Raw genomic sequence first — 12,767 nt, 5'->3', positions numbered from 1 at the left:
TCGAACAAATCAACCTAGAGTTACCCCTTGAGGCACAAACAGCTGGGCTCAAATTATCCTACTTCACACACATTATGCAAAGACCTACTTTGTGAAGAAGGCCCTAATAATGCTGGAAAGGTGGGAAAAAAGATAACCAAGAGGCAAGTGATGGATTCAGTCACAGTGGCAATAGCTGCACTATTGGTTAGGACCAAGTTAGGATCTTGGAGAAAATCTATTTATGGTTACTAGGGAGTTGAAAATGATTTAATGACACATAATTGATGTATTATTTCCTAAATTAAAGACAGATAATGTTTCAGGAAGAAGCTTTAGATCTCTGCTTAGGAGGGTTTAGTAAGGACTTATCTTTGTACTTTTTGTGGTCAGAGTGCTGTGGACAGCATATTATTGAGAGATGTCTCATCAATCAAACAAATAAGAAAAATGGAAAATAATCCCTATGATAATTTACGGTGGGCAAACTGGCACAATTAAAAATGAAATTCTGTTGCCTGCTTTCAAAAGTGCGCATACATAACATACATATAATACCATGGTTTATGCCTAACACTAAGCTGTAACTGGATTAAGGTATCTGATTAAATCAGTACCAGACATCTCACACACTTAGCTCAAAAAATAACATATCCTGCATGAGATTATTCAATATTCATTTTATTCATTTAATAATGAGAAAGAGGTAAAAGTGGAGTATTCTGCGTTCAGGTTTTCACAGTTATTTTAATTCAGAATTAAGCCGTAGCACCTTATTGTGACTGACTGATCTGGAAAAAAAAAAGCAAAACAAGATCAAGCCTGCTTAGCATTTTGATGTGAAGCTACCAGGATATCCTAGGGCAGAACCTTTCTCAGTTGGCGGACCAGAGGAAAATGCAGGGGGAAGCATTTTACATGCGCCCCCCCCACACATAAACAGCCACAAACATACACGATGCACCACCCTGTTTTCGCCATGCAGCACCCCATTTGCATACTGGCGGCACTCCATTTGCATAGTGGCAGTGGCACTCGCTGTTCTGAACCAGCCAACTACCGGCCTTGTATTAAGGCAAACCCCTGTTCAAGCAGTAGAGACTGGAGAGCGTCTGAGGCTGCAAAGCGTCTGCCAAGTTTAATTCACAAGCCAAACAACAGAACAAGAAACACAGGAACTTGAATCCTCAAGCGGAAGGGTTGCTTTCAGCAACCAGCCCCTCCCCAAACACTCCTTTTATTTAGAGTTCAGGGCGTGGTCTCCCTGTGCCTCCTCCCGAGGAGTCCCACAGCCTTTCTTTGTTTGTTCCTGCTCGACTGCCTCCTGCGTCGGGCGTCCTTGAACAGGGCCAGCTGTGGGTCATCATCCTCCGCACTATCGGGCTCACGCAGCTGAGAAGAGGGCCCCAGCTGAGGGCTCTGCGAAGCCTCCAAGCCATCATCAGCCGGTTCGTCTCCCTCCTCCCCCTCATCTGAGTCATCCGATACATCCGAGCCGGCTGCCGGGCCCACAGGCTGGCCCTGAGTCACAACACTCGCACAAGTTGGGGTGTGTGTGTGCACTGGCCAGCCTGTTTTGCGGCCCAGTGGCCAGAAGGCCACAGCCCAGTAATAGGCCACAGCCCAGATTGGGGACCCATCCTAGGGCTTGACTGCGAAAAAAGCAATTCCATTTCCACTGTTGCCCCCCAAAAAGGACATGACTATATCCATATGGTCACTGGGAATCAAGTTATTAAAATATTTGCTTTTGTCTTGGAAAGTGTTACACTGAGAAACATATTTATTTCGATTATCCATATTTACACCTTGTTGCACCTAGACAGAACTTAGAAAATGTGACTTTTTTCAACATGGTGTTCTGTCCCAGCCTACGTGAGTCCTTGTTATGCTCATAAGGAGAAACCCCTCTTCCAACAAGCAGGCAGAAAACCGCAAGAAAAACCAACCTCTATTATTATTCACAGACCTGAGTCAATGTCCAAGGCAAACACAGTTCACAGAAACTCGATCCTCAACACGAACGGTAGGCTTTGGCAACCAGCACCTCCCACACCTTCCCTTTTATAATTCAGCCAAGGCGTGGCTTCCTAATGCCTTCTCCTTTGCTTTTGGAGCTGCCCCATTACACTCCTCTGGTCTACTCTCTTTTCTTGCCGGCGTTTTCGTGCATCCTGGATATCTCCCAGCGAATTTCTAAGTTCAGTGTTCAAAGTAACTACTTAAATAAAAAAAAATTCTAGTTCAGGAGTGAACACAGTCCTATGAACACTGTTGAAGCAATGACTTTCTAAATCTCCGAATTCTGATCAATTCAAATTATTATACTACTGTAGCAAATTATCTAACTGCCTTTCAAACATTCAGTTTCAGAAAGCTATTGCCATAGCCAGTCAGATTGATCCAAGATTCGTGCTGCCGTCACCAAAACAATAATTTTCTTTCAAACACCTCAACACATATGAAAAGTGAACAAAACATTGTAAAAACATTTGTTTTTAATAAAATTGCTCTCAATAAGTAACTGTAAGTCTTTTCAGCCATTGTTTTGCATGTTTAACATAAGAGTTGAAGCCATTTTCTCCCTTTTCCTAGTGACAGAAGTGAAGTCTCCAGGCTTACAGTGTGACTGCATGCAATGGAGAGTCTAGTTCTACATACCAGTGTTGCCATATAAGCTTACACTGTACTCAGGAGGAAGAAAGGCTCCATTAGGTCAGACAGACTGCAAATGTAGTTTTTACTCTTCACTTGTGTCACCAGGACAACTAGGTGAGGGGAATTAGGCCTGTTAAATGCACGTACCAAATACATGTAAGCAGTGGTGGGATTCAAATATGTGAACAACCGGTTCTCTGTGTGGATGCCGCTTCCGGAAGTCCATTCTGGGCCTGGGCAACAAAAAAATTAGCTACCGGTTCTGCCGAAGTGGTGAGAACCAGCTGAATCCCACCACTGCATGTAAGGCACTCACAGGCAAATGTCTTAATTTGATGAAAGGTTCAAAAAGACAATGGACAATGTTTTCGCTCTGGACACGGCAATAAACCTGTGCAAAGAAATTATGCAGGGAGCAAATGACCTTCCATTTCTTGCAAGGATCTCTATGTTTCTTCATTTGTTTCATCTTCGGAAACATCAATATTACTATAGTATTTTGAGGCCTTTAAATTGCAACTTCTTAGAATTGCACCTAACTGTTTTCCAGGTCCCACTTCATATGTATATGGAAACTTTTTTCCTTGATTCCTTTCATAGATTCTGTGCATTATTTGCTCCCATTTCACTGGTGAAACCAATTGTTCCACTAAATAATGCTGAATCTGTTCTGGTTGCATGTATTTCTTGCTATCCACATTTGAATAGACAGGGATGAGAGGCTGTTGGATGCTGATTGATTCAAGAGCTTCAGATAAAGGTTGCATTGCTGATTTCATTAGGCGGGTATGAAAAGCACCACTCACGGGCAGCATTTTTACACGTGCAAATGAAAATTTTCTTGAATTTTTCTGTAAAAATTCCAAAGCCTAAGATTACAAAAAAGAAGAGTTATTTCACTCGTCTAGAATTGCTTTAATATACTTCACTTTTTAAAGAATTCTGAATAAACAGCTGGTGAAATGTGATCCAGGAAAAACAACAAAAAAGATGTTTCAGAAGCATGCAACTGGTCAATATTAGTATAAGCACTAAAAATTAGGCCAGAAATAAGAAGCCTTAACATGCATTCACCATCAGAACAGAAAAACCATCTTGTGGGCTGCCTTTAAATGTAGTTTGGATACTATGTGATGCATGATATCATGAGACTGCATCTCCTATTGCAGGCAAACCTAACAGTCCTGATTGTGAATGAAACTTTAGGACCACACAGGTTGTTAACTGAGAACCTCACATAATCATATCATAGGAAGAGACAGCAGGCAAACAAGCCAGCAGATGAGTAGGTACCACTGGCAGATTGGTTGGCTGGTGCTGCAGGGAAATGGTGCATAGGTGGGTGCATGGATGCCACAGACAAAAAAGAGGTAGGAACGACTTGCAACTTCCTACTGGTTTTCCCACTGACTTTGCTTATGGGAATTGGCAGGGAAGGTCACAAATAACCATCACATGACTGCAGCACGCTGGAACACTGTAAATGTGAGCCAGTTGCCAAGTCCCAAATAAGGATCATGTGATTGTGGGGACGCTGCAACACCCGTGACTTTGTGGACTGGTCCCAAGTCCCTCTCGCACAGTGCCACAGTAACTTTGAACAGTTGTTTGAATGAGTGGTTTTAATCCAAGAACTGCCCATAGTTCTTCATCTTTATAAAAGGGGCCATCAATCTTTCCAAGTACCAGGCACCGTGGAATGATGTCTGTGGCAAAAATAAACCCTTTAAAATAAATATTCCTGATTAAAGATTATATTTTACAGAAAATAAATATGGTTTCCCTATAAACGTCCTGCATAATATGAGAACTATGTCATGTTTAGCTACTGTCATTCTTTCTTTTTAAATCATTAGCATGCTAAACATATTGGGGAGGGGGAATATTTTGAATGTAAAGACAACTAATTCTGCCAAAATGAGAAAGTAGGAATCAAGAGTCAGCCCAGCTAGGTCTCCCCAATTTACAAATCCATCCAGCCTGCCAGCAGGAGAGTACATTACAGTCCAACTCATTTACAATACAATATTCTTTACTGGCCAAGTGTGATAGGACATACAAGGAATTTGTCTCCGATGCATAACCTCTCAGTGTGCATATAGACAACAAAGTGATGTGAGTAGAAGGTAATAGGAAAGATGAGCAGGATAACAGTAATACAGCCCTAGTACATGCGTAAATATCCTTAGACATAAGTCAGTGCTGGGGGAATTAGGCAATCAGCAGAGTGATGACATGAGGAGGGAAAAACTTTTTGTATCTAGTTGTTTTGGCATGCAATTAGAGCTTTTAATTAATGCAATCAATTAATTATTTTAATTAGTATTTATATGTATATATTATATTAGTGTTTATATTACAGTAATTATTGCAATTAGTAATTAATTAATGCAATTAGAGCATCTCAGGTTGGTGAAGTTGACTTGTTCTCCGAATATCTTTCCACGGTCAGCTACAATTGTTTTTAATAATACCTGTAAATGTCCTGCAATGACTCTGCTGTCTGGAAACAAGTAGTTTGAAACTTCACATACAGGATCTTCTATGCCCACTGACTTGCAGTATTCACAAGCTTCCAAACAAGCAGCTTTATAATCTGAATCTCTTCGGCCAATAACAGAGAGCATCCCACTTGCTATGACTTCGGAGGCCTCTTGCATAGCTTCAGCACGTGTCTTGACAGCATACAGGGCTGCAGAAAAGAAAAAAAATCTGTATAAAGATGCTTATCCAAGCTCCATTTTGCTACGGAGCAAAAATGGAGGTAGCAGCAGAAAATGTAAAACTCATTTACACAGAATTCACAGATCAGTTATTCTGAAATCTTGGAAGTATTTGATGTAAATTGTTCCCAATTTGTTCTGCAAATTACTGTGGTTATTGGGAGAAAAAAAGAGATGATATACTCTTACATATTTCTTCTATATTGTATTCAGAGTAATGTAATGGTTTCACAAAAATGTATGTAATATATTGTGAAATTAAACAATGATGCTTTTTACAGCATCAGTATGAAACAACGGTCTTTATATATTTGACAAATAAAGTATTTAAAAATGGGTAAGTAGTTTTCAAAATTGAAATTATTATATTTTTTAAATTGCATCTTTATATGATAGTTAAAAACATACTAATAACAATGTAGTAGTTCTTATAAAGAAAAGGGCTGGAAACCACCAACTTTAAAATCTCTGGGGAATCCTTTTCATTTCACATTTGGCAATCACAGAATTCACATGCCGAAGATATGGGATTACAGTTGCCTTTACTCATATCTGTGTAGCTCTGTTAAGGATCAGTATACTTTACATAGACCCACATGAGGCAAAGATCTATTTGAAACAGACAAAACTTTTGGTGTATTGCTGATTCAAAGACATCCTTTGGAAAAATGCTTCAAAATGAAAAGGCATGCAAGCCAGTGTCTATATCATCCAGGTCAGGATTGTCCCAAAAGTGCTTGTTTCCAAAAGGCAACTGGACATTTTTGGGTTTGGGGGTTTTGTTTTATTTTTTTAATATTTTGCTTCTCATCCAAGAAGTTTCTTCAGTTCAGAACAGAAGAGGTTTCTTGGAGAAATAGCAAAACGTTTTCAAGGAAGAAAAACAAAGTGTAGTTGCTCTTTGGGAAAATATATTCTTGGGATATGCATGCCCAGCTTCGTTAGTTGGAGGGCTCCAAGCCATGCTGGTTGGAAAATAGGACCACAATGAATGTTTGGGAAGAAAGATCCAAGGAAAATAAATATATCAACGTAAGTAAAAGGTCTCCCTTCCGCAAATCACAGTAAGTAAGGAATAAAAAGAATCTTAAAGACTTATCTAAATCAATTCCCTAACGCAGAAAGTATGTTTTGTTCAGGTTTCTTTCAGTACCATATTTCCCCACACTTTCACTTTGGTTATCAATTGCTAAAGCTTGCAAAGCATTTCAGGGATATTTTGCAAAAACACGCTGGCACAACCAAAACACCTCTCTTCAAAGCACTAAGGAAGTTGTTCTGAGGCTTTCCCGGGCTATCTATATATGGTTATGCAAGGATACCTGGCCTGTTTCACTGGCAGCACCAACATAAATATTACCTGTGGAAGGAATAAAAGTATTATTCAGAAATTTCTAATGAGTCTAAAGGTTGAAGCAGAAGCCAACTGAAGATCAGAAATAATATCTAAGTATTAACAAGTACAAATACAAAAAGCAGAAGTTACAAATTGTAAGGAGCGGCCTGTAGAACACCAGATGGTGAAAGATAGGCTATGGACAAAGGGGCTTCCTGGAACATGGGAGGGACAGTGGGTTTAGGCGGTCTGGAAAGTTTGTCGGATGATTAGGGAAGGGGTGTTGAGTGCGATAGGGGAGGTGGAATCTGCGTCAGGGATAGGATATAAAAATGTGTTAAACAGCTCTGTAAGGGGTGGCTGAACTCCTGTGTGTGTTTCAGTCCACCAAGCCTTTGCAAACGCTTCTTTTGAGATAAAAACTTTGTTGCTGGAATTCCAAGTGAGTTTGTTTTGTTTTGGATCTTGAGCCATGTTCCAAACAACTGGATACCCATATGCCTGCGCAGAGAACTTGAGAAAACCAAACCATGGTAAAGGAAGTTGAAATCATGATTTGGAATAATGTCTGCTTGCATAAGTGATAGCTTTTTACTTATTTATTTCGATTTTGAAAAATAAAAAAACAGAAGTTAAAAGGAAGCTTTGCAGACAAAACTTCTGACTAGGCAAAACAGACATTGAAACAAATGTCTTTTATCTTTACTTCAAAATACAGCTCTATTTTGGAGACAAATGAAACCAAGTGATGAGAAGACATGAAGCAAAAAAAGATGCACAGCTTTACATTTAAAAGCTTAAACCATGGATTCCCATAGACCAGGGGTAGGCAACCTTGGCTCTTTTATGACTCGTGGACTTCAACTCCCAGAATTCCTCAGCCAGCATGGCTCAGCATAGAAACTTCTCCCTTTCCCCTCAGCATGGCTGGCTCAGGAATTCTGGGAGTTGAAGTCACGAGTCATAAAAGAGCCAAGGTTGCCTACCCCTGCCATACACCATAATTTAATAGAATATCCAACATGAATTACTTTTTACAAGAAACCTGCACTAAATATTTCACGTCGTACTTTAAATTTAAAATTTTACAAGAATCGTTTTTCAAGATCAGTGTTTTAACTATATTGACATAATACATATTCAGTATTTTTTTTGCAAAACTGCACAACTGTACTGAAAATAAATGCTTATATAACGTATTTCACGTGTACCAAATGGATGCAAGATTTCACAGATGTTCTGTGTAAGGTCTATGAACTATATGATTCCTGTGCTTCACTTTCACATCAGCTTTTTTCATCAAGTGAACTCTGCAATAAGTTTCACATTTCAACAAAAGTAATCATAAGCAACTTTTCATATCTAACGTTAGTAAATATGAAATTCCATTTTGGAGTTCTTGGAAAAAATAAAATCAGGATTATTGTATATGATCGATTTGTAAAAGAAATATGTGAATCAACAAATATATCACAGATATATTAAACCATAGATGTGTAACCTGGTAGGAGATATGGTGGTTCCAGTATCCTCTTGATACTGTTACCATCTCCCTCATTCTGCCACCTCTTATTTTTGCTAATCAAGAATTTTTTTACTCACCTATTTTGTATTTTATGAGAATTATAATCAAACGTTTTATTCCTCATAATATGAAGAATTTTTATTCCTCATGTGCATTCCTTTAATGCACATATTTAATTCAGTGTCAAAATGTTGTTCAGGATGGTGTAGCTCCAAGCTGAACAAAAATCGTGCATACCAATGTTACAATAAAGGAAAAATAAAATATTTTTGTATACTGATACTTGCTTTATACCTTCTGCATAATCCATGGCTCCTGCGAAAACAAGGGCAGCATATTCTCCAATGCTGAATCCAGCAGCTGCAACACAGCTCTCAAGTACCTGTAAAAATTAAAAATTTCACTTTTGAAAACATGTTCAGAAGGGCACTGATGATGTCATACAGTTTAGTAAGGAAATATGTGCAAGAAAACTACCAACTCAGAGAGTACTTAGGATCTCACGTATTCAGAAAGCTAAACTGTATAATTTCTAGAAATGTTCTAAACTGAAAGCAAACGAGTTTTTTGTATAATCTTAAGACACTAAGGAATGAATGCTTTACTCTAACAAGGAGAATGTCCAGTTATTTCTTTATGCTTTAGCATCTATGGGATAGCACTTAAATCTTTTCCTCCCCATTAGTCTCAGATAGGTGAAAATGATGATAAAATATCTTCTGTAACTGTCCAGTAGTTTTCCAATTTCTATTTTCAGCTCTGAACTCACTCAGATTGATTAATGTCTCAGTTAAGCACTGTCTAGTAAAATATGTGTTTGAGGCTAGTATTTTTTTTTCTAAAAATACAGATTTATACACTTTACAAAACAGCAGGCAAATAAACGAACCCTGATAAACCCAAATAATCACAGCTGTTTAGTAAGTGGGTGTAAATCTGTTTGTCATATACAGGTAGTCATCACTTAACAATTATAATTGGGAGTTGCAACTTTCACTGATCAACACTGTTGTAAAGTGTGAACACATCCCACACCCATGAGATTACCAATCTCTGCCAGCTTCTTCATTCCACAAACAGCAATCACGTGACTGTGGATACTGTTTTTCAAGTGGCTGAATTACAACCACACGATCCAGGAGACATTGTGAGAGTCACAACTACAAGGAACTACTACAGTATCATAAGTACCCCTCATTCAAGGCTGTGGAAACTGAACGGTCGCTGAACAAGTGGCGCAAGAACTACCTGTAAGTCATTCAGCTTTTATCTTGCAATTTTAAGAAATGGGGGGGGGGGGTTGCCATAGAGTTTTGAAAGTTTTTTAAAATTCCAATTTTTTTGCACCTGTTAAATATAGGTTAAAGAATAAATATATTCCAGCAGCATGAGTTAAGTTTCTCAGGCTGACTTTCTGTAATATGTTTAGCTGCCATTGTCTGTTTCCAGAGAGAACACACTTGCTTAGGTTTCTCCACCACTTCATCTGGCTTATTTTCCAGATACTACAGCTTCTCTCTGGATGGCAATAGTTTTGATCTTAGCCTTTTTAACCCTTTTGATTGATATTCCCCAAGCAGCTTGGATCCAAGTTTGTCTCATCTGCTTCTTCAGAGTTTACCAGCAAGTTCCCCTGAGCGAGAAAAGTAACGCTTAAGCAAGTTCCACACCTTTGCAGGGAGGATCCTGATTTTTGGCTGAGATAATAAGGTGCCAAAGGCTTAATGGTTTCTCCTCCTCCTCCCACAGAAAAGATTATTTCGCGTACTTCACTTTAAACCACTGTAGGAGTGGATTTTTGGGGGGAACACTCCCTTAAACCTACGTCATTAAAAAAAACAGCTTGGGTGGATTCTGCCGCAGCAACAGCTCAAAATCCTAGAACTTGGAAGGGACCTTAGAGGTCTTCTAGTCCAGCCCCCTTGCTGAGACCATCCCTGGCAATGGAGCTGCTCGAAAGGCTCCAGGATGGTCTCTCTCTCTCTCTTTCTCTCTCTCTCTCTCTCTTTCTCTCTCTCTCCCCCAAGATTTCGGCTTCTTTTCGTTCCTCGCCTTCGGGGTCTGGGAGTCTCCCACACGGCCGCCCTCGCCAGGGACCCTCCTCACCCAGGGCCGCTGGTGGTGCAGCTTCTCCACGGCAGCCAAAGAGCAGACAAAGACGGCGGGCTGGCTGTGCACGGTCCGGTGCAGCTGGGCGCTGGGGCCGTCCTGGCAGAGGTGCCAGAGGTCGTAGCCGAGCAGGGCCTCGGCCAGGCGGAAAAGCTCGCGGACGTTGGGGTAGCGCAGCAGCCCGCGGCCCATTCCCACGAACTGGCTGCCCTGGCCGGGAAAGAGCAACACGGAGGTGTTCTCGGGGGCGCGCTGCACCTTCCGCTTCTTCTTCTCCTCCTCCTCCATCTCGACGGTCGCGTTTTGCAACAGCTGCTGCACGCCGGATCCCCCCTCGGCTCCGGCCGGCCGAATGAACGGCTCCCGGCTGAGCCAGCGCCGAGCAGCCACCCGCACGGCCATGCTGGCCCCGCGCAAAGGCATCGGAAGTAGCCCCGGCCGCTTGCTCTGCCGCTGCTCTGGTTTCCTCGTTTCAAAACTTCCGCAAAAAAAAAAAAAAGCAAGAAAAGGCTCGCCGGCGACGGAGGTTTCGCGGCTCCCCAAAAGCGGGAGGTCGCTCCGGGCGCAAGCGCGGCCTCGGCGCGTCCTGGAGTAAGGCAATTCGGTGACAATTCCCCGCGGCCGACTAGCTGCAGGTTAAGGATTACGCTAATGTTAAAGAAATAGTGCAGGGGTAGGCAAGCTCGGCTCTTTTATGACGCGTGGACTTCAACTCCCAGAATTCCTGAGTCAGCATAGCTGACTCAGGAATTATGGGAGTTGAAGTCCACGCGTCATAAAAGAGCCGAGCTTGCCTACCCCTGGGTTAGGGTTAGGGTTGGGGTTTGGGGATAGGTTTAGGGTTAGGGTTAGGGTTAGGTTAGGATTAGGGGTTAGGGCTAGGGTTGGGGTTGGGGGTTTGGGGTTAGGGTTTGGAGTTAGGATTTGGGTAGGGGTTGGGGTTTGGGGTTAGGGGTTGGGGTTAGGGTTGGGGGTTTGGGGTTGGTTTGGGGGTTAGGGATTGGGGATAGGGTTAGGGTTTGGTGTTAGGGATAGGGATAGGGTTAGGGTTAGGATTAGGATTAGGGGTTAGGGATAGGGTTAGGGATAGGGTTGGGGTTGTGGGTTAGAGTTAGGGGTTTGGGGTTAGGGTTAGGGGTTGGGGTATGGGGTTTGGGGTTAGTGTTAGTGTTTGGAGTTAGGGTTTTGGGGTTTGGGTTCAGGTTGGGGTTGGGGGTTGGGGGTTTGGGCTTGGTTTTTGTTCAGGGTTTGGGGATAGGGTTAGAGATTTGGGTTAGGAATAGGGTTTGGGGTTTGGGGTTTAGAGTTAGGGTTAGGGGTTAGGGGTTGGGGTTTAGGGTTAGGGCTAGGGTTAGGTTTAGGGTTAAGGTTAAGGTTAGGGTTTTGGTTAGGGTTAGGGCTAGGGCTAGGGTTAGGGCTAGGTTTAGGGTTAGTGTTAGGGTTAGGGTTTGGGCATTGGGGTTTGGGGTTAGGGTTGGGGGTTAGGGGTTGGAGGTTAGGGTTATGGTTTGGGTTAGGGGTTAGGGATAGGGATAGGGTTGGGTTAGGGGTTGGGGGTTGGGGTTTGGGGTTAGGGTTTGGGTTAGGGTTAGGGTTGGGGGTTAGGGGTTGGGGGTTAGGGTTTGGGTTAGAGGTAAGTGTTAGGGTTAGTGGTTAGGGCTATGGTTGGGGTTGGGGTTTGGCGTTTGGGGTTAGGGTATGGAGTTAGGATTTGGGGTTAGGGTTGGTTTGGGGTTAGGGTTTGGGGATAGGGTTAGGGTTTGGGGTTAGGGATAGGGTTAGGGCTAGGGTAAGGGTTGGGGTTGGGGTTGGGGGTTAGGGTTGGGGTTTAGGGTTAGGATTGGGGGTTTGGGGTTGGGTGTTAGGGGTTAGGGTTCGGGTTAGGGGTTAGGATTAGGGTTAGGGAGGGTTGGGGTTGGGGTTAGGGTTTGGGTTAGGAGTTAGCGTTAGGGTTAGGGGTTAGCATGAGGGATAAGGTTAGGTTGGCGGTTAGGGTTGGGGGTTAGGGTTAGGATTAGGGGTCAGGGATAGGGTTAGAGTTGGGGTTGGGGGTTAGAGTTAGGGGTTTGGGGTTAGGGTTAGGGTTGGGCTTTGGGGTTGGGGTTTGGGGTTAGTGTTTGGGGTTAGGGTTGGGGGTTACGGTTGGGGGTTTGGGATTGGTTTGGGGGTTAGGGTATGGGGTTAGGGTTAAGGGTTTGGGTTAGGCGTTAGGGTTAGGGTTAGGATTAGGGGTTAGGGATAGGGTTGGGGTTGGGGGTTAGAGTTAGGGGTTTGGGGTTAGGGTTAGGGTTGGGCTTTGGGGTTAGGTTTGGGGTTAGGGTTAGTGTTTGGAGTTAGGGTTTGGGGTTAGGGTTAGGGTTGGGGGTTGGGTTGGTTGGGTTTAGGGTTTGGGGATAGTGTTTGGGGTTAGGGATAGGGTTGGGGTTTAGGGTTAGGG

General features: G+C 42.6%; 1 protein-coding gene across 2 annotated transcripts; it reads right to left on the bottom strand.

Annotated features, from left to right (window-relative positions):
• Positions 1–644: 644 nt before the first annotated feature.
• On the bottom strand, positions 645–10,998 carry LOC308661927 (malonyl-CoA-acyl carrier protein transacylase, mitochondrial-like). 2 transcript variants are annotated; one of them, XM_081317174.1, is made up of 5 exons: positions 10,328–10,998; positions 8,516–8,603; positions 5,112–5,329; positions 1,513–3,506; positions 645–1,013 (listed from the first exon to the last, which is right to left on the bottom strand). In XM_081317174.1, exons 1-4 carry the CDS (start codon positions 10,751–10,753, stop codon positions 3,084–3,086), a joined length of 1,155 nt encoding a protein of 384 aa, XP_081173300.1. In that variant the 5' UTR covers positions 10,754–10,998; the 3' UTR covers positions 645–1,013; positions 1,513–3,083. The 2 variants fall into 2 exon arrangements, with proteins under 2 accessions (XP_081173300.1, XP_081173301.1); XM_081317175.1 differs by having other exon boundaries at positions 645–770; positions 1,949–3,506.
• Between the last annotated feature and the right edge of the window lie 1,769 nt (positions 10,999–12,767).

This window comes from Vipera berus, assembly GCF_964194415.1.
Source record: "Vipera berus genome assembly, chromosome: 2".
Lineage (NCBI taxonomy): Eukaryota > Metazoa > Chordata > Lepidosauria > Squamata > Viperidae > Vipera > Vipera berus.
Note: the sequence above shows the minus strand (reverse complement) of the source record. Positions and strands in the feature narration are given on the sequence as shown.